Source organism: Syngnathoides biaculeatus, chromosome 13 (genome assembly GCF_019802595.1).
Source record: "Syngnathoides biaculeatus isolate LvHL_M chromosome 13, ASM1980259v1, whole genome shotgun sequence".
Taxonomy (NCBI): domain Eukaryota; kingdom Metazoa; phylum Chordata; class Actinopteri; order Syngnathiformes; family Syngnathidae; genus Syngnathoides; species Syngnathoides biaculeatus.
The window spans coordinates 26609517-26633194 of record NC_084652.1 but is presented as its reverse complement, the minus strand read 5'-3'; the positions used below and the strand labels follow the sequence as shown (position 1 = coordinate 26633194).

Here is a 23678-nt window from a genome sequence, read left to right as displayed (position 1 = left end):
TCATCACAGAGTAGAAACCAAACAAGTCAGTTATATTGGTACTGTACACTCTCCCCAGTTACTGATTGTACTGTTGATAGAGATGTACATGTCAATGATAATTTTGATCATGTTATTTGCAATGTGAAGTTTGAGGATTTGAGTGATAACATTTCACCAAAATTGTGCAATTCTGTTGTGTTAGCTCAACATGATGACAAATTGAAACATTTGTCTGCTGAAAAGAAAGCTGAAATATCACATTTGATTTTCGAGGTCTCTCACCTATTTCCTGATGTGCCTGGCAGCACAGATATGGTTAGTCATGAAATTGATGGAGATGTTGCTGCACCTGTGAAACAACACCCATATCAAATGAATCCTGTGAAAAGTGAAAATCTGCAGAAAGAAGTGAAGTACATGCTGGATAATGACATTATTGGTCCCAGTGACAGTCTGAGGAGTTCACTTGTGTTCTTGTGCCAAAGAGTGGTGGTGCTTTGCGCTGCTGCAGTCACATGAAAACTGTAAATGCACTCTCACGAAATGACTCCGACCCACTACCGAGAGTGGATGATTGCATTGATGACATTGCTCAAGCTAAGTACATGAGTAAGTTTGACCTTTTGAAGAGCTTCCGGTAGGTGCCGCTCACAGATCACAGATCATACTAAGAAGATTTTGGCATTTGCTACACCCGATGGACAATATCAATACAATGTTATGCCGTTCGGCTTTAAGAAAGGTCTCAGCAGCATTTCAAAGGCTCATCAACAGCCTGACATCAGGTCTTGAAGGTGTCAAAGCCTACATGGATAATGTCATCGTTTCCGCCGTGGAATGGGACGATCACCTGAAGAGAATTCAGGAAATCGAGAGAGCAGTGAAATTGATTGTCAATCTTGCGAAGTGTGAATTTGGAAAGGCACAAGTTCTATTTTCAGGTCATGTTGTCGGGCACTGTCTGGTACAACCAGTTAGTGCTAAAATTGAGGCTATTGTACATTTCCCAGTTCCACAGTGTAAGAGAGAACTTGTGAGTTTCCTGGGTATGGCAGGCTATTATAGGAAATTTGGCCAAAATTTATCTGATGTTCTATCTCTACTTACTACTAGCCTTTTGGGGAAAAAGGTTAAATTTCGGTGGGATAGCAGTTGTCAAGATACATTTGAAAAAGTCAAAGCCATATTCATGAATTCTCCAGCGCTGCAGGCACCAAACTTTGAGAAAGCTTTTCATTTGCAAATTGATCAGAATCAGAATCAGCTTTATTTAGCCAAGTGTGAAAAACACCCAAGGAATTTTTCTCCGGCAGACTGTGCTGCCCCGGACATTTCTATTTATAGGAACTTTTCTATTTATAGGAACTATAGTCTTGCAAGAAGTAAAATCTTCTTCTTTTAGAACAGCGGTTGACAGTTGGGCAGAGGGAGCAGTTCAAATTGACGAATCATGTGATAATCTACAATATAAATTAGTCATACTGTTATTGATTGGACCAGCAGAGTGTGAGTGTTCTAACAATGGCACAAGGCAGAAAATTGTTAATTTGCTAATTAAGAATGTAAGGAGTGAATTACCAGAGGGGAAAAAATGTTTGAATGGCTGCTAGTTTCGACTTTCATTGATCTTTAGTGCTTTCCCGACGAAAGGAACTGGAAGAGCTTGTGGCTAAGATGTGGAGGATCCAAAAGAATCCTCCCTGTCACGAACGGGGCTCAAGGGCCCAAATGCACGACTCCAGAGGCAAGCAGGCAGTACAGAGGAAGCCTTTATTCGTTCCAAGGTCGGGGATCAGGCAGACAGTCTAAACAAGCAGAAGTAACAGTAGCGGCAGGTTTACGAGGTTGGTCAGGGGACAGACGTGGGTCGGTACACAGAAGGTAGACATCAGGAAAACGGGAGTGCGGGAACGAGGCATCAAAGGCAACAATCTGGTGAAGGACTAGTCGTCCCACGGGTCCAATATGTACTGGGTGTCATCAGTGTTCATGAGGCGCAGGTGTGCGCCTTCTGATTAGCTGGCAACGCCCAGCCCGGGCTGGATGCCAGGAGCATGACACTCCCTGCTCTGGACCAAGTTAGCATTAGTTGGAAGTCCTCAATAGTGGGTAGTGTGGTGCCAATAATCCATTCAGCTGTTTTGACTGTTCGTTGCAGTCTGAGTTTATCTTTTTTGTGGCGGCTCCAAATCAGACTGTGATGGAGGTAGACAGTACTGATTGGATGACTGCTGTATCAAACTGTCTCAGTGGTTCTTGTGACAGGCCGTGCTTCCTCAGAAGCATCCACAAGAAGTACATCCTTTGCTGGGCTTTTTTGAGGATGGAGTTGATGTTAATCTCCCACCTCAGGTCCTTTGAGACTGCAATTCCCAAGAACTTGAAGGTCTCGACAGTTGCCACAAGACAGTTGGACAGCATCAGGGGGAGCTGTTGATGCAAGTGATGTTAGTGCAGGTGGTGTCCTGATGCAATAAGATGACTCAGGTCTTGATCATCCAGTGTATTACTTTTCCAAAAAGTTTGATAAGCACCAAAAAAAACTATTCAAACACTGAAAAGGAAACTCTGGGTCTTTTGTTAGGATTGTAGCATTTTGAGGCGTATTTAGATATTATCACTTTTCGCATTGAATCTTTACAGATCACAATCCCTTGACTTTTCTTTGCAAAATGAAGAATGAAAATCAGAGCCGAATAAGGTGGAGTTTGTCTTTGCAAGGGTTCAATCTTGTGATCAAGCACATTAAAGGTAGAGACAATGTTTGTGCTGAAGCACTTTCCAGAGTGTAAAGTTGGTGAGAATGTTGGATGCTACAGCTGTACATCTTGCCATCACAGTGCTGAGGACCTGTGTTCAATCCCAGCCCTCCTTGTGTGGAGTTTGCATGTTCTCCCTATGCCTGCGTGGGTTACCTCCGGGCATTCCGGTTACCTACCACATCTCAAAAATAGGCACATTAATTGGACACTCTAAATTGCCCGAGGTGTGATTGTGAGTGCGGCTGTTTGTCTTGATGTGTCCTGCGATTGGCTGGCAACCAGTTCATGGTGTACCCTGCCTCTTGCCCGTTGACAGCTGGGATAGGCTCCAGCACTCCCGTGAACCTTGTGAGGATACGTGGCTAAGAAAATGGATGGATGGATTATTGTTTCATTGCACTTTTAGACCATTTTACTGAAGAGAGTAAGAGAGAGAGAGAGAGCAAAGCATTTTATTGGGTTTATCTACTTCATGTCAACATGTTCCATCTTCTCCAAGTGTCAGCAAACAAGTCACTTGTATTGCTACACTCTCCCCAGTTACTGATTGTACTGTTGATCAGGATGTACATGTCAATGACAATGTTGATGATGTTTGCAATGTGAAGTTCGAGGATTTGAGTGTTTATGTTTCACGAAAATTGTGCAATTCTCATGTGTTTGTCTGGTGAACAGAAAGCAGAAATGTCACGTTTGATGTTGACGCACCATGTGACAACTGTTGTACGTTGGTGTTTTCATTTTAACTTCCCTTATTGATGTGTTATGTTTCGTTGCATTGATGAATTTATAGAAATGTAACAATGGAATAGTCATATTTATTTTGAGGATTAAAAAAATGGAACGTGCATCCTGTAATTTCAGACATCCTCATGGAAATAAAATGGGGTCGTCTTCTCTTTCGCCCATTATCTGGGTAACAGACAGAGCGTAATAAAATACATCCCCAATGATAAAAATAAAACAGCAGCCTTTTGTAAAGGTAAATTACATAAAATTAAAATAATATAGTTTGATTTCTCTGCATTATCCTCTTTAGCTTTCGACAAATGCTTAATAAGTCAGTGCAAGATAAAAAGCAGGATCCTTTTCTGTTTTGTCACATACAATACAACACAGCCATCCTCAGACCTGAGCAACAAAACAATAATATCCCTATGTATCATTCTAAATATAGACAAAAACAAAAATTACTTTATAAACATAGACACTTTGTTTGCAAATATGAGCTAAAGACAGGATTGTATTCTTGCCCATTGAATGTGACTTCTGTTTTTGAACATCACTGAACAGTTTCCCAACATCGGGCATGTAAGATGTAACTTATATCTTGACACATGACTGCATGCTCTCATTTGTAAGGCGATTTGCAGTATTTGGATTTAAGTAGTGAACACTTTTTCCCCAGAAGAGGCAGGAACATAGAGTGACCTATAAGAACGGTGGTAGAAGCACATAAGTGGATTACATTTTGTGCAACGATGTAATCTGAAGGAGGTTACTGTCTGTAAAGTAGTGGTAGGGGAGAGTGTAGCTCGACAAAATAGGATGGTGGTGTGTAGGATGACTATGGTGGTGGGTAGGAAGATTAAGAAGGCAAAAGTTGAGCAGAGACCCATGTGCTGGAAGCTGGAAGCTTTCAGAAAGAGGAGAGACAGGCTCTCGATGGACAGGAGGAGCTCCCGTGAGACTGGACTACTTTAGCCAAGGTGATCAGGGAGACACAGGCAGGTGAGTACTTGGTGTGTCTTCTGGGAGGAAAGGGGAGAAAGAGACTTGGTGGTGGAACCCCAAAATACAGGAAGTCATACAAGGAAAGAGATTGGCAAAGAAGAAGTTGGAGACCGAAAGGACTAAGGAGAGACGAAAGGGATACATTGAGATGCGACGTAGGATAAAAGTAGAGGTGGCGAAGGCTAAAGAAGAGGCATCTGACGATATGTACACCAGATTGGACATGAAAGAAGGAGAAAAGGATCTCGACAGGTATGCCAGACAGAGGGAAAGAGATGGCAAGGATGTGCAGCAGGTAAGAGTGACTAAGGATAGAGATAGATATGTGTGACTGGTGCCAGGAGTGTGCTAAATAGATGGAAGGAATACTTTGAGAAGTTGATAAATTAAGAAAATTAGAGATAAGGAAGAGTAAAATGGGCAAGTGTGAAGGACCAGGAAGTGGCAACGATTAGTAAGGGGGAAGTTAGAAAGGCACTAAAGAGGATGAAAAATGGAAAGACAGGTGGTCCCGATGACATACGTGTGGAGGTATGGAAGCAATGAAGTTAGACTGGAATCCCCTTGGACCATGATATTCGCAGATGAAATTATAATCTGCAGTGAAAGCAGGGATCAGGTGGAGAACCAATTAGAAAGATGGAGGCATGCACTGGAAAGGAGAGGAATGTAGATTACCTGAAGTAAAACAGAATATATGTCCGTGAATGACAGGGGGCGAGGGGGAAGAGTTCATATACTTGGGGTCAACAATCCAGAGCAATGGTGAGTGTGGTGAGGAAGTGAAGAAACAGATCCATGCAGGTTGGAACACCTGCGGAAGGTGTCTGGTGTGTTATGTGAAAGAAGAGTCTGCTTGGATGGAAGGCAAAATTTATAAAACAATGGTGAGGCCAGCCATGATGATAGTGGGGCAGCTAAAGTAAGATGTTTTGGAGACTAGGTTTGAGAAAGCATACTTTGATGGTTTGATCATGTCCAGAGGCGAGAGAGTGACTATATTGGTAGAAGGGTACTGAGGATGGAGCTTCCAGGCAAAAGAGCGAGCAGAAACCAAAGAGAAGGTTGATGGATGTTGTGAGGGAAGGCATGAGGGGAGTTGGTGTAAGAGAGGAAGATGCAGGAGAGAGGTTTAGATGGAAAAAGATGACACGCTGTGGTGACCCTTCATTGGACAAGCTGAAAGGAAAAGAAGAAGATGGGAAACTAAAAATAGTTAAAAAGAACCTGTGTGGAGTTTGCATGTTCTCCCCGTTCCTCCATGGGTTTTCTCCATGTATTCCGGTTTCCTCCCACATTCCCAAAAACATGCATTAATTGGATACTCTAAACTACCCCTGGGTGCGATTGTGACTCTGACTGTTGTCTGTCACATCTGATATTTTCACCTCCAAGATGTTCTTAACCAGCTCATCCTTTAAAATGACTCCTACTCCATTTCTCTTCCCATCTAATCCATGGTAAAATAATTTAACCCCTGCTCCTAAACTCCTAGTCTTACTACCTTTCCACCTGCTCTCTTGGATGCGTAATATATCAACCTTTCTCCTAATCATCATGTCAACCTACTCCTGAGCTTTTCCTGTCATATTCAAAACATTCAAAGTCCCTACATTCAGTTGTACGCTCTGTGCCTTCCTCATCCTGTTCTGCCGACGAAGCTGTTTTCCTCCTCTTCTTTGTCTTCAACGCACAGTAGCTGAATTTTCACCGACGGCCTGGAGGTTAACTGTGGCGGGGGCAGGCATTGTTAACCAGGCCACGACCGATCCGGTATGGGATTCGTTTGTTGAACGCTCATATATGTTTGGGACAGTTTTACACCGGATGCCCTTCCTGACGCAACCCTCTGCATTTATCCGGGCTTGGGACCAGCCTACAGATTGCACTGGCAGGTGCCACCCATAGGGCTGCAGCCAATCAAATAAACAAAATCGACACACAAAGTATACAATTCAAATACTACCTTATTTTAAACTTAGGGTCCAAACACATGAAGATAGAAGAAAAAGAGAGATAAAAGATATTCAAACCACAATTTCCCTGCAGTGTTTCACACGGCAGGAGTGGAGGGTTGTGTCCACTTGTCTGTCCAGCATCCTCTCAGTCGTCACGATCCTTGAGTCTTCCTACTTGTGGTCCACTGTAGGCCTCGCTAGCGTTAGATCATCGGTAGCGTTAGCTCATCAATAGCATTAGCTCATCGCTACCCTTAGCTCGTCGTTGGTTATTTAATTTCACTCTCACTGGTTGGTAAGTGTTCTTGTCTTACTCCTTGTAATCCAATGTAGGCCTCCCTAGCGTTAGCTCGTCACTAGCGTTAGCTCATCGCTAGTGTTAGCTCGTCACTAGCCTTATCTCGTAATTGGTTATTTAATTTCACTCTCAATGGGTGGTAAGTGTTTCCGGCCTCAGGAATTGGCAAAACTGCTCCCTGGTTGCAGGATTTGAGGGAGATTTTGGGGAGGTAAAAGCAGCTCAGAGGGAGCACCTGGATCCACCCTGCACCAGTGACATCAAAGATTTGTTGTCTGTCTCCATGCGCCCTGCAATTGGATAGCAACCAGTTCAGAGTGTACACTGCCTCCTGGCCATTGACAGCTGGGATAGGCTCCAGCACTCCCGTGACCATTGTGAGGATAAGCAACAGAGAAAATGGATGGATATTCATTTCCTCCAGCAGTTTATAAACGTGCCAAAACCATGCCATGGGACAACTGCGAGACTTCCGTATGAAACAATAAGGCTTTATGTTCCACGCCCATTTCCTCACATAAAGATGCAAATATGCGACTTTTCACAGGTCATGATTTTACAAAGTTTACCATCCGCACAGTGTCATCTAACACAGGAAACTAGGTCTGCTGGTAAGTTTCTGGCAACGAGGGCCTCACAGTGTATAAAGCAGTTTGTGTAACAATCATAATTGTGTCTCTTTCTTTCACTCTGCTTACAAAGCTTTTGGCATGTCCAAGCATGGCTGCTGCTCCATTATTGCAGATACCCAAGCAGTTTCCCATTTAAGTCGAGTTTTGTCAAGCTATTCAGACGGGACCTGAATTTTTTCCTCTCCTGTTTTTTTTTTTTTTTTTTTATGATGCAATGGCTTGAAAAAAAGTTTACTTTTATTTCATATCCATCCACAAACCGCACATTAGCCAGGAGTTGGGCATGTCCACTCATATCAATAGACTTGTCAAGTTGCAATACAAACGTACTCCTGATGTGGCTTTTTTTCCAAAACTAAATGTAGACATGTCACTAGTATGTCTGGAAATTGTATTAAATGAAAGCTGTACTTTGGTTATGTCTGTGCATGCATCTCATTTACAAGAGCTGGAAAGATTAATGTATCTGCCACGGTGTGGGACTTTTTTAATTTGACTACAAGTTCAGCAACGTGATAGCCACCTTTTAGGACTTTCTCATTTTACTTTGTGTTTTTTCTCATCAACGTTTCCTCTTCCTCCACATGTGCACGAAGGCGAACAAAATACTTGCATTTTTGTTCTGAAGTGAAAGGGGATTTGTTTGAAAATACCCTTGAAGATTACTTAGACTTGCTTGGATTGTTGGATAATTTTTCGCCACACAACAAGCACAATGGAGTCATAATCGTTGGATCACCGGTGGGAGTAAAGAAAGAGAGTGTCGGGTGGCTTTTTGAGAAGAGCTGAAATAGGGTTTTGGTGAACAGGAGGAGATTGCAGAACATTTCTGGACCACTACAGACAAGGTGATCAGACAGACAGGCAGGAGAGCACTTGTGTATGTTTTGGAAGGAAAGGGAAGGAGACTTGGTGGTGCAACTTCGAGGTACAGGAAATCATACAAGGAAAGAGGCTCGCTAAGAAGAAGTGGGACACTTTGAGGACTGAGTAGAGGAAGGAATACATGGAGATCAAAAATAGGACAAAGGTAGAGGTGGCAAAGGTGAACGAGGCAGATGAGGACACGTATGCCAGGTTGGACCCAAAAGAAGGATGGAAACATTGATACAGATCGCCGAGACAGATGGCTACAGACAGGAAAGATCTGCAGCAGGTTAGGGTAATTAAGGATGGATTTGAAAATCTGTTGATTGGTGCCAGTTCTGTGCTGATGGGTGAGGAAAACGAGAGAGAAAGAACAGTAGAAGGTCAGAAAGAGCTTCATTGTATCCTTGTAGATCAAGAGAAAGCCAATGATAGAGTACCCAGAGAAGTATTGTGACACTGGAAATGTATTGTGAGCATTTCCTGGGAACCGCTGGATGAATCCCCTGCCAGAAGGAATTTCAATTCCCACCTCTGGGAACACTTCAGCTACGTTCTGGGGGAGGGAGGGGACACTGAGTTTGAAAGGACCATGTTCCACGCTGCCTTAGCAGAGGCAGCCGACTGGAGATGTAAGGGTGCTTCAGGAGGTTGGAGTACCGAACCCATTGATTACGGGCCTGGGTGTTCATTCCCTGTACGACCAGTGTCAGAGTTTGGTGCCCATTGCCAGCGGTAAATCGCACTTTTTTCTGCTTTGGGTTGGCTGCCCTGCTAAAGGCTGCCTTTTGTCACCGATTCTGGACATAACTTTTATGGACATCATTTCTAGGCACAACCGAGGCCTAGATGGGGTCCAGTTTGTTGGCATCAGTATTGCATCTGTGCTTTTTGCAGATGATGTGGTTCTGTTGGCTTCATCAAAACGTGATTTTCAACTCTGACTGGAATGGTTGGAAGATCGGCTGGGATGAAAAAAAAGCACCTCTAAATCTGAGAGGTCCAATGCGCACTCCAGGTTGGGGATGAAATCCTTCCCCGAGAGGAGGAGTTGAAAAATCTCAGGGTCTTGTTGATGAGTGAAAGAAGAATGGAACCAGATATCCACAGGTTATTTTGCATCGGTCCTTCCTCCAAACCCTTGGACTTTGATTCCCAAATCCAAGGCACAATGTATTCTCACTGGCCGTTGGATCACTGGCCAACAGTGCAGTCCTTCTTCTCCTGGCCCAGTTGAGACACTTCCAATGTTGCCTCAGGCTCAGAAAAGATTTGATCTGAGGTATCCGACAGTTGTACCCCATCTCCCATATGCGTCTGGATGTGGTGTTTTTTTAAGCTGTGAATCCCGCCTCATTTGACTATTCCAGGAACTTTTGTAGATACTTGACTCTTCTCTGATTGATAATACGCTAAAGGCCACAAACATTTCTTTTGCTGATGTATCTTCTTCCACTGGTCTCTACACCAATGTGCTTGTCCACAGCTCTCTGTGAACCACCAGTCTCATTTGCTATGAGCGTTTGTGCCTTACCCATGCCATGGAGGCTATCAATAATGGTCTTCTGGTGAATTGTCATGCCTGCACACTTCCCATATTGAAGAAACTGAACTGAAGCAATTTAATGACACCTATGGAAACTGTGGAGATGCTTTGTGTTTAGGTGGGGATTTGTGTGTGATGCTCAGTTTAAAACATTTATGGCCTGCAAAATATGGGCTGATTTCTTCACAGTATTCCTTTTTTTCTTATTTGTGGACTTTGTAGAGCCCTCCTCGAGCCATCACCTTATTTTTGTGGAAGGTCCTCAGCAGGATCCTCGAGGGTGCATGGGAGTTCACCCAACCAGTCTATATGTGTTTTGTGGACTTTAGGAAGACCTTGACCCTTGGGGAGTCTTGTGGGGGGTGTTCGGGAGTATGGGGTACCAAACCCCCTGATACGGGCTGTTCGGTCCATGTACAATCGGTGTCAGAGTCTGGTCTGTATTGCCGGCAATAAGTTTGTTTGATTCCACCAAGGCTTCCCTTTGTCACAGATTTTGTTCATAACTTTTATGGACAGCATCTCTAGGCACATTCAAAGCATAGAGTCTCCGTCCATAGAGTGTTTGGTGGCCTCAGCATTGCATCACTGCTCTTTGCAGATTATGTGGTTTTGTTGGCTTCATCAAGCTGTGATCTCCAACTCTCACTGGGGCGTTTCATAGCTGGGTTTGAAGCAGCTGGGATGAGAATCAGCACCTCCAAATCTGAGACCATGGTCCTCAGTCGGAAAAGGGTGGCGTGCCTTCTCCAGGTCGGGGATGAGATCCAGTCCCAAGTGGAGGAGTATCTCGGGGTCTTGTTCACGAGTAAGGGAAGAATGTAGTGAGAGATCAACAGATGGATCGGTGCAGCGTGCGTAGTGATGCGGACTTTGTATCGGTCCGTAGTGGTAAAGAGGAAGCTAAGCAGAAAGGTTTTACCAGTCGATCTATGTTCCTACCCTCACCTATGGGCACGAGCTGTGGGTCGTGAACGAAAGAACAAGATCCCGGATACAATCAGCCGAAATGAGTTTGCTCCGCAGCGTGTCCGGGCTCTCCCATGGAGATAGTGTGCAAAGCTTGGTCATCCGGGAGGGGCTCAGTGTCGAGCATTGTGATGAGCCAGATGAGGTGGCTGGGGTATCTGATCCGGATTACTCCCGGATGCCTCCATGGTGAAATGTTCCTTGCATGTCCCACCGGAAAGAGACCCCGGGGAGGACCCAGGACATACATGAGATACTATGTCTCTCTACTGGCTTGGGAACGCCTCGGGATCCCTCTGGAAGAGCTGGAAGAAGTGGCTGGGAAAAGGGATGTCTGGGTATCCCTGATCAATCTACTTCCCCCACAACCCGATCCGCAGAAGCGGTAGAGAATGGATGGATGGATTGATATTACATTAAGTTGTTTATTCCTGAAAAAATAATATTGTTATGCTTACTCCTTCCTTGCATCCCTGCTTCGCTGCATATGGGTCCTCCATGTCTTGCCCTGCCTTCCTCGGCCATCACTAGTCCCGACAGGGACATTATGGAGACAAGTGTTGTTTCCCTGCTAAAAATTTTCTCTAGAACATTTCTCAAGAATTTCTAAAGAACTGTAAAACTTTAGGACCCAAGTTCTATTGAATTTCTATTGAAATTCCATTGTTCTGTGTAAATTCTATAGGAAATCACAGCCAAAGCTCTATTGAACAAGTTGTTCTGTACAAATTCTATTGAATTCTCTTGATTTCTATAGAATTTCTGTAGGAATTGTTTAGCAGGGTTGGTTCCTCACCTCAGACCTTTTTACTGTGGGTGACCTTACCAGGGCCATGAAACACCAGACAATGTAGCTCCGAGGATCATTGGGTCACACAAACCACTCCACCATGATAAGGTGATGGCTCATGGAGGGTCCATACACACGTTACTTGGATATACAGAATTCTCTGATCACATTCTGTTCCAGGTCACTGACGGTGTAGTAGTACACAGACCTGACTTTGCTGCCTATATGTGCCCTGCGACAGACTAGTGACTAGTTCACGGTATAGTCCACCTTTCACCTGATGCAAGCTGGGATAGGCTCCGGCACTCTGGCAACCCTTGTGAGGATAAGCGGCTTGGACAATGGACATTTTGTTCCCTCATCTGCCTCATCACACATAGTTACACTGAAAACAAAACAAACGCAAAGCAGGGACCTTGAATCTATTTACAAACCCTTATGTCTTTCCACTAACACTGTCCATGGACTCTGGTCAAGGCCATCACACACACAAGCACACTCATTCACTCCGTGCATGGAACAGTATTTCCTCATTGAAGTCATTTTGACATTATGGTAGATGTGGATGGATTTATAACAATCAATGTAGTGATAAAGTTGCACGCAGTAACATTTTAATTAAAAAAGAACACTTGATTTGGTGCAAAACAAGCTGTGACAAATCATCACCCATCTCATTTTCAAACCAGTGATGACATAATACGTTTTTTTTGGTCTGCCTTTGGACCCACCCAAAGACACAATGCAGTTATAAAAACCTTCCGCATGGCAATGTGTCATTACCCTCACTTCAGCTATTCTGCCCATTGACACACACACACACACACACATACACTGGTTAATTATACAATTTGTTTTCTGCCATACATCTGCGCCTTTTTATTTTGTGGGCCCTTCCCCTTGTTACCATTGTTACAATCATGATTATAAGTTTCGCTCTAATATGGGCAGTGCTGGTAGGGTTCTGCTGCATCCTTTGGCTGGCTGTGGGAACACGACGAAGGTAAGACTATATTAAATATGTAAGCCGTTTTTGAGAGCAGAAATATTTGTTTGCCCAAAAACCCTGAAACAAAACAGATCTCAAACAATGTTTTAAAATATTATGTCTTAATTTAATGTTACATAATTATTGTGCCCTGCGACTGACTGGCAACCAGTTCACCATGTAGTCTGCCTTTCGCCCCAAGTTAGCTGGGATAGGCTCCAGCACTCTCATGACCCCTGTGAGGATATGGCATTAATTTAATTAATAGCCATCAATTTTCTGAGATGCTTATCCTCACGTGGGTCACGGGAGTGTTGGAGCCTTTTCTACCGTCATCAGGTAGGAGGAAGGGTACACTTTGAACTGGTTGCCAGCCACTCGCAGGGCACATGGACACTGACAACAATCACACTCAGAGTCACACCTGGGGGCATCTTAGAATGTCCAATTAATGCATGCTTTTGGGAAGTGGGAGGAAACTGGAATGCCTGGAGAGAACCCACGCAGGCACGGGGAGAACATGCAAATTCTACACAGGGCTGGGTCCTCAGAACTGTGAGCCCAATGTTGTGCAGCTGCTCCACTATTCCACCAATTTAATTATCAAATGTAATTAATTCTCTATGAGCCAAAATCCAGTGCTTATCTTTCTACTTCTTTCAATCTCTATTTGAAGTTGCGACTTTGAAAAAAATACCCATGGCACAGTACCATCATATAAAATTTACAGTAATCCCTCATTTATTACAGGGATTAACTTCCAGATATAATATGTGAAACAACTACACCCATTGAGGGGAAATAGTTGTTGTTTGTTGTATGACCCTCCCAAAATTCTTATTAATCTTCCCACACTCCTATTAATTAATCAGAACCAAATGCAGGACTACAAGGCAGTGAAAAGATGTCGAGGGTGGTTTTATTCTCAACAGAGGTCATATACTGGTAAGTAGTCCAAAAAAGGCAAAAGCACAAAAACACGTGGCAAAAGGCAAAAGCTCAAAAACACGTGGCAAAAGGGAAGGTCCAAAAACTTGAAATGAGCTCCAATAACTACCAGGCAAAAAACAAGCATTAGCTAGACTTCTGTGGTGCCACAGGAACAGGAAAGCAAATAGAAAATACGTATATCGTATACTGACAGGCCCCATAGCTCAGTATTGGTTTGGTAAACCAGGGGTCGTGAGTCCGTATCTCACTGGGGCCGCCACTCCCCAAAGAGGGGTTGCGTCAGGAAAGAAACCGGGTATAAAAACTGTACCAAACAAATAAGGGTGTTCATCTGAGATCCTAACGGGACAAGCCGAATGAAATTGACATAATCACACAGACTAATGCAGTCTCAAACAACAAACTGGCAACTAGCATTACAACACATCTATCCATCCATCCATTTTCTTAGCCGCTTATCCTCACAAGGGTCGTGGGGAATGCTGAAGCCTATCCCAGCTGTCAATGGGCAGGAGCCGGGGTACACCCTGAACTGGTTGCCAGCCAATCGCAGGGCACATTGAGACAAACAGCCTCACTCAGAATCACATAAACGGGCAATTTAGAGTGTTCAATTAATGTTGCATGTTTTTGGGATTTGGTAGGAAACCAGAGTGCCCGGAGAAAACCCATGCAGGCACACACAGAACATCCAAACTCCACACAGGCGGGTACGAGATCGAACAGAACTGTGAGGCCAACAATTTCCAGCTGATACACCGCAATGCAACCACACAAGGCTTAAATACATGACATAATTAGTGAGGCGCAGATAAGGAGCTGCTGGCGGTGACAGCCGCACACAGCGGGCCTGGCCACGCCCATGACACGTTTACCTGTCCATCTAATGACACTGAAAATTAGTCTGCTGGAGTCAACTACTTCCAAAATATTGAAGCGTGCCAGTATAGTTAAGGTTTATGAACAAATAAACTTACGAACTTTCCCACGTGTGTGTGTGTGTGTGCGTACGTGTGTGTGTGTTGTGTGTGTGTGTGTGTGTGTGTGTGTGGTGTGTGTGTGTGTGTGTGTGTGTGTGCTTGTGTACCTTATGTGGGGAACACACACATATATGCTTTTTGCATTTTGAGCGGTGTGGTGAATAGTACCAAAATGAAAATGTATCGATTTCAGAAGAAACTCTTGCCATACTATGCCTCTCCTTGTCACTGGCTTTTTGCAATCCAAAACAATCATTCCATATATGGTGTGGGGGATGCCTCAGAGTTGGAGCATAAATATTTGAGTTTTTAATACAAGCACTGGCTACTGTATCTTAATAAGCCTTGTTCATTATGCATGAACGGATGATGCCTGATCGGATGAGAGGCCAAACGTGTTCCTAGAGAAACAGAATTGTCCATTATTGATCATATCACTTCCCCAGAGAATGAAATGACCAGGCTGAATGGGAATATCAACAGACAACTCTCTTTAAATAAACAAAGTGAATTTCATTCATAAAGTAGATCATTTCTACTTACTTTCAATGTCAATAGGCAGCCTAAGGAGCCTGCAATTGAAAATGGCTGCATACCCTATCTTGGTTGTGCTCTCCAATTTGGGACCAACCCTCTCCAGTTTCTCCATAGCCGTCAGAAGAAGTATGGCCACATTTTCACCTGCAAGATTGCTGGCCAGTACATTCACTTCCTGTGTGACCCATTCTCTTACCACTCAGTCATCAGACAAGGTAGACACTTGGACTGGAGGAAATTCCACTTTGCAACATCAGTCAAGGTAAGTTTATGGAATTTAATTGCATCAACTTTGTGTTGTTTTAGAGATCTGTTTATTTTTTGTAAAGATATTTCATGCTTTTTCTTTATTCTGGACCTTGTCTTCATTAACTCACTAGGCATTTGGCCACGACAGCTTCGACCCTCGTCATGGCCACACCACAGAAAATCTGCATCAGACTTTTCTTAAGACACTGCAAGGTGAGGCATTGCCCTCACTGATCAAGAGCATGATGGAGCACCTTCAGAATGTGATGTTGAAGTCCAACACACTCAATCCAAGCAAGGATCACTGGAAAGTGGATGGCATTTTTGCTTTTTGCTATAAGGTAACCAGACAGTGTAACCTCAGTAATACAAACTGTCCAGACTTGATTACACTGTTACAGTTCTGTTACAGTTTCCTTTGAATTTGGTTTTCCAGGTGATGTTTGAGTCGGGCTATCTGACATTATTTGGTAAAGAGCTTGGTGAGGAGAAGTGCCAGGCTCGGCAGGGAGCTCAGAAAGCTTTGGTGCTGAATACGTTGGAGAATTTCAAGGAGTTTGATAAGATCTTCCCAGCTTTAGTTGCTGGCCTGCCTATCCATGTCTTTAAGAGTGCCTATAGTGCCAGAGAGGTCAGCTGCAATATTGAAAAGAAATTAATTTATGAAATTTCATTCTAAGTTTTTTTGGTCTGTCTGTACCTGTGTCTTTAAAATGTGTAGAATCTAGCCAAAACAATGTATGCTGAAAAATTGTCACAGAGAGAGAACGTTTCGGATCTGATCTCCATGAGAATGATCCTGAATGATTCTTTATCCACCTTCAATGACGTAAGCAAGGCCAGAACACATGTTGCATTGCTTTGGGCTTCACAGGCTAATACCTTGCCTGCAACCTTTTGGAGTCTTTTTTACATGATAAGGTATGATCATTTCATTTGTCATTTTGGCTAACCTAACATTATTATTTAGCCAGTATATCTAGTAATTAGCAACGATCAGAATCACGTCCAATGATTTTATATAAAAATGTTAGAAAACACAATAATTCAATTAAGAGGAAAAGATTGAGTGATTGTTAGAAACGTAACCATGAAAATCCGACAGTAAACTTGATTTTATAATCCACTCACCGAGTTTCTGTAGTTACATCATACCTGTATTATTGAACTTTTACCAATTTCATAGAACTGATTTTCAAGAGATGGAACAGTGGGGCAGCTGTAAAGCGTTGGCCTCACAGTTCTGAGGACCCAGGTTCAATCCTCAGAACTGTGAGGGCAACACTCTACACTGTGCCACTGTGCACCATAGCTAACAGCTAGTTGGTTAGTGACCAGACAAATCATGGCTCCATAAACCCCTTTGATGATTAAAAACAGTTGATTTAGGTTTCACTTGGCCGGACATGGGTCACCTGGAGCCATGCCTGGAAGCGGGGCTCGAAGGCAAGTGCCTGATGCCCGGACCTGCAGCCATGGGGTTTGGCCGGGCACAGCTCAAAAATGCAATGTGGGTCCCCCTTTCCATGGCCTCACCACCTGTGAGAAGGGCCATAGGGGTTGGGTGCAATTTGAGCTGGGCAGTAACCGAAGGCCTTGACCTTGGCGATCCAATCTCCATGTACAGAAACTGGCTATAGGAACATGGAATGTCACATCTCTGGTAGGAAATGCGACTAAGCTGGTGTGTGAGAAGTGCAGGAAATTCCAACTAGATATAGTCGGACTCGCCTCCACTCATCAATTGGGCTCTGGTAACAGTCCTCTCGAGAAGGGTTGCACTCTGTTCCACGCTGGAGTTGTCCTCGGTGAGAAGCACTGAGCAGGTGTGGGTTTACTTATTGTCCCTTTGTTCGGCGCCTGTACATTGGGATTTCACCTGGTGGATGAGAGGGTAGGCTACCTCTGCCTTTGAGTGGAGGGACGGGTCCTGACTGTTGTTTTTTCCGATGCACCAAACAGTGCTGTTTGGTCCATGTATGACCGGTCCGTACTGCCAGCAGTAAGTCTGACTCATTTCCGGTGAGAGATGGACTGTGCCAAGACTTCCCTTTTTCACCGATTCTGTTCTGTTCAGAATCTCTAGGCGCAGCCAAGGCGTAGCGGGGCTCCAGTTTGGTGGCCTCAGTATTGGATCTCTGCTTTCTGCAAATGATGTGGTTCTGCTGGCTACATCAAGCCATGATCTCCAACACTCACTGGAGTTGTTTGCAGGTTTGCGGCTGGGATGGCAATCAGCACCTCCAAACCTGAGACCATGGCCCTCAGTCGGAAAAGGATGGCGTGGCCCTCTCCAGGTTGGGGATGAGATCCTGTCCCAAGTCAAGGAAATCCAGTATGTTGGGGTCTTGTTCACAAGTGAGGGGAAAATGGAGCCGGAAATCGACAGGCGAATCGGTGCAGCATCTGCAGCGATGCGGACTTTTGAGTTTGTATCGATCCATTGTGGTAAAAGAGGAGCTTAATCAAAAGGCAAAGCCTTTAATTTACCAATCCATCTCCGTGCCTACCCTCACCTATGGTTACAATCTGTAGGTCATGACCGAAAGAACAAGATCCTGGATACAAGCAACCGAAATGAGTTTCCTCCATTGGTTGTCTGCTCTCTCTCTTAGAGATAGGGTGCGAAGCTCGGTTATCTGGGAGGATCTTTGTGTCAAGCTGCTGCTTCTCTACACAGACAGAGGCCAGATGAAGTGGCTCGGGTATCTGATTCGGATGCCTCCTGGACGCCACCCTGGTGAGATGTTCTGGGCATGTCCCACCAGAAAGAGACCCTGGGATGACCCAGGAATATCTTGACGAGACTACATCTCTCAGCTTACCTGGGAATGCCTTGAGCTCCCCCTGGAAGAGCTAAAAAAGTGAAAGTGGTTGGGGAAAGGGTTGTCTGGGGATCCTTGCTAAAGCTACTGACCCCGCGACCTGACATGGAAAAGCGGTAGAAGATGGATGGATAGATGTGTACATTAGCTTAGTGTTGGTTAAGGTTGGTATTTGTTAATCTATTTCATAAAATTCTGACTGTCGACTGGATATAATTTTAACAGTGGCTTTCCAGTCATGTTCGTTCTATACTTAAGCAATCTGGCTATTTACCAAAAGTATGAGTAATCAAGAACGATTGGTTTTCTGCTCAGAATCAGAGCCAATTTGCCCTAAAGCAAAAAACCAAAGCAAAGAAAATTTATCTGCCACATTGTATACACAAGGTAACTCAATTAAAATTATATTAACACCACTTTAATACATAAAAACATTTGAAAATGTACATCTAAAAATCTTTTTGTGCAAAAAATATCACTGAAAAGTGGAAGTACTCTAAAATGCATGAGAAATGAAAAGTTTTTAATTTGGATTTTAAAACACACAATTGGGTTTGTCATCACCTCTGTTGGCAATTTATTCTTTTTTTTTGCTGCATAATAGTGATTCACCATGTTTGCTTTGAACTCTGCACTCCATTATTAAACCTGAGTTAGTCAATCTCAGAGCTCTAATTTTAATGATTGTTGCCACATTAAAATCATAAAGCCAACAAAGCTTACTGTATCTGAGATGTGCATATGAGTAACTACTCTACACTGACTCTTAATTGACCCAAGGTGTGATTGTGAGTGTGAATGTTGTCAGTCTCCATGTGCCCTGCGATTGGCTGGCAACCAGTTCTGGGTGTACCCTGCTTCCTGCCCGATGAGAGCTGGAATAGGTTTCAGCACACCCATGACCCTTGTGAGGATAAGCAGCTCATAAAATGGATGGAAGGATAGGCAGTCTTCAATTAATATACAATGCAGGTTTTGGGACGTAGGAGGAAACCAGAGCACAGAGAATACCCACACAAACTTATAGGAAAACATGCAAACTCCACACAGTGGAGGGCCGGATCGAAACACCGGTCCTCAGAAGTGTGAGGCAGATGTGGGCTCATCCACCATGCTGCGTACACTCTCATTAAAAAAAAAATCAATAACAATCTGAAATACACTAAATCTGCAATATGTGAACGGCAATACAGAGTGGCATTACTGTAGTGACACTCGTCAGAGGACAAGAAAATAGACAAGTAAAATATGCTTTGATTATACGAACAATTCTCATAGGAGAAATTTTCTTAAAAGAAATAACAATACTACACATGTCCTAGTGATAGGTCCTCTTTCTATTTATAGAAGTCCAGATGCAATGAAAGCAGCTCGTGAAGAGGTGCAAAGAATGCTGGAGGCTTCAGGTCAGACTGTAAACCCAAGTGACCCCACATTAAACCTGAAGAGGGACCAATTGGACAATATGCCTGTTTTAGGTGAGTTTATTGCAATACAAATGTTAGTTATCAGATTATACTTTCACACTTCATACTTCCATTCAAGTAAACTAACTGTTGGTAGTTCATTTCATCTTTTCACAAATCACAGACAGTATTATAAAGGAAGCCATGCGTCTATCCAGTGCTTCTATGAATGTGCGTGTTGCCAAAGAAGACTTTTTACTTCACCTAGACAATCAGGATGCTTATCGTATAAGGAAAGATGATGTCCTAGCTCTGTACCCCCCCATGTTGCACTACGATCCAGAAATCTATGAAGATCCCTATGTAAGAGGCATTAAAAGTTGTTATAGCAACATGATCAGCATAAAGTACTGCAATCTTGGTAATTGCTTATTTCTGTCCTCTTGCAGGAATATAAATTTGACCGCTTTCTTGATGAAAATGGTCATGAGAAAAACAGTTTCTATCGTAATGGCAGGAGATTACGTTACTTCTACATGCCCTTTGGCTCTGGGGTCACCAAATGCCCTGGCAGATTTTTTGCCATATATGAAATTAAGCAGTTCTTGACTCTGGTTTTGTCTTACTTTGAAATGGAACTTCTGGACCCTGCAATCAAAGTCCCACCGCTTGACCAGTCACGTGCTGGTTTAGGAATCCTTCAACCAACATATGATATTGATTTTCGATTCAAATTGAAATCCTACTTTTAAATGTGTTGTTGTTGAAAAAAAATGTATATAGTGTATATTCAAGTTCTGTATGTTGATGTCTTGATACACATGTAAATAGATGTTTTCAACGCTGTATATTATGCGTTGATTTGTTGCTCTGGAACATAAATTCTTCCCGTTATAAAGTTTTTTATTTGATAGTGTTGCAATTATTTATTTGATAATGGTACAATGGTTTTAACGATACTGCAGAGAATTCATGCAATACCATACCGCATTTTATCAGTGTATTAAAGTGGGCCTTAACACAGGTAGATAAAATTATGGAGCACTACTGCCGTGACATCAACAATATTTGAGTGTAAAGTATTATGTTGGTTACATTTTTATTACAAGGTAAACCTAAATTGCTATTTAAAAAAAAAAACACTCCACACACTGAGTATGTAATTTGAATTTGAAGGTAGGAAAAGCTGTTGAGAACATTACCAGGGGAATATACTGGATAAGAATAAGGCCATATGTACCTGATCACATTATATAAAAGGATAAAGACACAAAGTAAAGACAATTTATAATATAGTGACGTTAGTGTTTGGGGGTAGACTAGCTAAATATTGTGCTTTCGTAAGAGTATTGGTAATTGACGAGAATGTGCCTCAAGTAAAAAGTAGTCCTTCAGAAATTTAGGACTCAGTGAAAAAACTTCTCAAGTACTTCTCAAGGTTAACTTCTGATTGCTTTTATCAGAGCATGAACATCAATAAAACAACACTAAAAATATAAAATCAGAATGAGCATATTATGATATTGTTGTGAATTAGATAACTATCCCAAAAAAATTTCAGTTGCCAAGAGAAGTCTTAATCCTGACAGACGTGCCAACAATCCACTTGTCCTGCAATGATCACTGAGCTCAAAACCCTTTTCGTCTCCGCTTGCTGTCCAAAACAACAAGAACCTCAGACTGGTGGCCATCCAGGCCACCAAACACGAGGCGTCCGGGCGGACAGGTCAGGAGGACAACCCGGACGCCAAGCACCAGGGTCCCCACGGGGCGATTCGGGCGGACGACCTCTGTGAGGAACCAAACGGCGAGGCAGGAACCATAACGAGGGAGGCCACTGCTCCGGACGAAAACCTCCCACGCCGTCGTTGCAAGACGACCAGCGATTGGTCGCCAACGAGGCCAGGTCCTGAAGCGGCTGGGCGAACTCAGGAGCGAAGAAGATGATGGAGAGCAGGACCAGAGCCATGACTGCCACCCCGAAGTCTCTCCAGCTCCTGGGTGGCTCCACAGAACTCCCCAGCGCCTGCTGAATAGGGACGTGAGAAGGCGGCGGCGCCAGTACCGTAATCATCCATATGTTCTCATTTTGTTCAAACTGTAGTTGGTTACACATCACCACCAAGCTTGTACCTTTGAATTCACTGTCTTGATGTAATCAATCTAACTTGATGTAATCAATCTAACAGATGTAAACAATCAGTCAGACACACTCACACCCACACTCATCATGTGATTCACTGAATAAAAAGAAGCTGCAAGGAGACACAAGTTGGAGTTGGTTGGAAGCAGGGAAGTCCTGTCGCTCCCCTTGCAGCAAGTAAAACTTGAAGCCTTGTCTGTTCACCTTCTTTTAATAGAGTCAGGCTTTTTAACCTGACACAAATCTCAAAATTCACCTGGATTTTTAATCAATGTTTGAAATCATTGCTGCAGGATCTAGATCTCCCAGATGGATGTAAACTCTTGATGTATGTAGATGATCTCCTGTTGGCAACCCTAACAACAGAGTTGTATTTGTCTCTAAACTTGTTCTGCTTCGTTTGCAGGAGCTGGGATTTAAAGCTTCCATAAAGAAGCTTTAGTGTTGTCGCAAATTTGTGACCTTCTTGGGCAGAGTGGTGTCCTCTGAAGGATCCACTATGTACTCGGAGCATCATTCTTCTAGTCTACAGCACAAAGGCTACAGAAACTTTGCTGCCAAATTGTAGTGGTTGGCGGAGTTAGACTCTTTCTATACCACTCTTGTACGTGATCTCGCATCAGCAGCATTTCTGGTCGCTCCAAATTATACCATCCCATTTCACTTAGACGTTACTGTCACACCTACCATTGTGAATGCTACTTTATATCAGAAGAGGGATGGAAAGCGTCATGTCCTGATGTATTGTAGCATTCCACTTGATCCACTTGACGCCAAAAGCCCTGAATGCACTAGGTTTGCAGCTGGGCTTGCCAAAGTTCTTCAGAAAACTGCACACATGGTAATGTCATATCCAACCAAACATCACATGTGTACACACCGACATTAACATGACTGACGAATTGCATGTAGACCCACACTGCTGTGAAATCTGTCCAACCTCTGACTAACGGCAGGGTTCTGTTCACTGATGGTTGCTGTTACCGTAAGCCAAATGGCTCTTTGGCTGCGGTGGCTGCCATAGTGGAGCAGCAGCCCTCAGGTGAATTTTTAACTGTTCCCTTTTCCCTACTAACATCTGCTCCCTCACCCCAGGCAGCGGAAGTGCTCGCACTCTGTCTTGCACCAGAACTGGCGGTCGGACAATCTGTCACTGTCTATTCTGACTCAGCTTATGGTGTCTCTGCTGGTGTGTTGGATCTGTCTCCATGGAAACAGAATGACTTTAAAACAGCCAAAATTACCCCGATTGTACATTTGACACTGATCCAACGATGAGACAAAGCCCTGGCCAAACCTTTGGCGGTGGCTATCGTCAAGGACCCTGGTCACTCCAAATCAACTTCAACCACAGCCCTCGGCAATAATGCTTAGTCTTGGCTGCCAAGCAGGCTGCGGGCTATGTCCCACGGATGCTTGTCCAATTATCTGACAAATCCTCTCCTGACTTGCCCGATTCTCCGTCTCATAGTGAATTAGTTAAAATACAGCACAACGCCTCTCCCGAACAAAATATATTTAGACAGAAACCCACTCTATGGCTCATATTGGCCCCAGAGCCATCCTAACCAAACTCCGCATGTGGTGGTATCCTAAAATGTCTGACTTGTGTCACCCCCACTGTCGTGACTGTAATATTTGCCTGCTACACAATGTTCGCCCCACACTTAGACTGTTGCCAGGTTCATTTGACCCACCCACCTGGCCTGGCGCTGAACTGGTCATAGATTTCACAGACACGATCACTCCTGTTCAAGGTAAACCCAACTTTCTTGTTTTTGTTGGTACCTTTTCCGGATGGCCTGAAGCCTTCCCCTGAGCTCGCGAAGACACCATGTCGGTAATGAAAGCTTTGGTGAACCATTGGATTCCAACGCACGGTTTCCCCGGTCTCATCCGCTCAGACAACGGTACACATTTTACATCCACACACCTAGCTACTGCAGAGAAGTCGTTAGGGAATACTCACAAGTTTGGTTGTGTTTATCATCCCGCCAGTTAAGGTTCAGTTGAACGTATGAATCGCACATTGAAGGAAAACTGGGTAAAGTATGTAGGTCT

The 23678-nt window shown here is 43.7% G+C and overlaps 1 protein-coding gene across 6 annotated transcripts in view; it reads left to right on the top strand.

The window, feature by feature from the left end:
- LOC133510638 (cytochrome P450 7A1) overlaps nucleotides 1–20359 on the top strand; it is a 41933-nt gene extending 21574 nt beyond the window's left edge. For 4 of the 6 annotated variants that reach the window (XM_061838784.1, XM_061838783.1, XM_061838785.1 and 1 more), the window contains 8 exons: nucleotides 15016–15120; nucleotides 15198–15256; nucleotides 15375–15584; nucleotides 15680–15874; nucleotides 15965–16164; nucleotides 19416–19546; nucleotides 19659–19837; nucleotides 19924–20359. In XM_061838784.1, coding sequence (XP_061694768.1) covers nucleotides 15016–15120; nucleotides 15198–15256; nucleotides 15375–15584; nucleotides 15680–15874; nucleotides 15965–16164; nucleotides 19416–19546; nucleotides 19659–19837; nucleotides 19924–20226 — 1382 coding nt within the window. In that variant the 3' untranslated portion in view covers nucleotides 20227–20359. Of the gene's footprint in view, nucleotides 1–7716; nucleotides 12542–15015; nucleotides 15257–15374; nucleotides 15585–15679; nucleotides 15875–15964; nucleotides 16165–19415; nucleotides 19547–19658; nucleotides 19838–19923 lie in introns of those variants that run through there. The other 2 variants (XM_061838787.1, XM_061838781.1) reach the window with 2 other exon arrangements.
- The last annotated feature ends 3319 nt before the right edge of the window (nucleotides 20360–23678 follow it).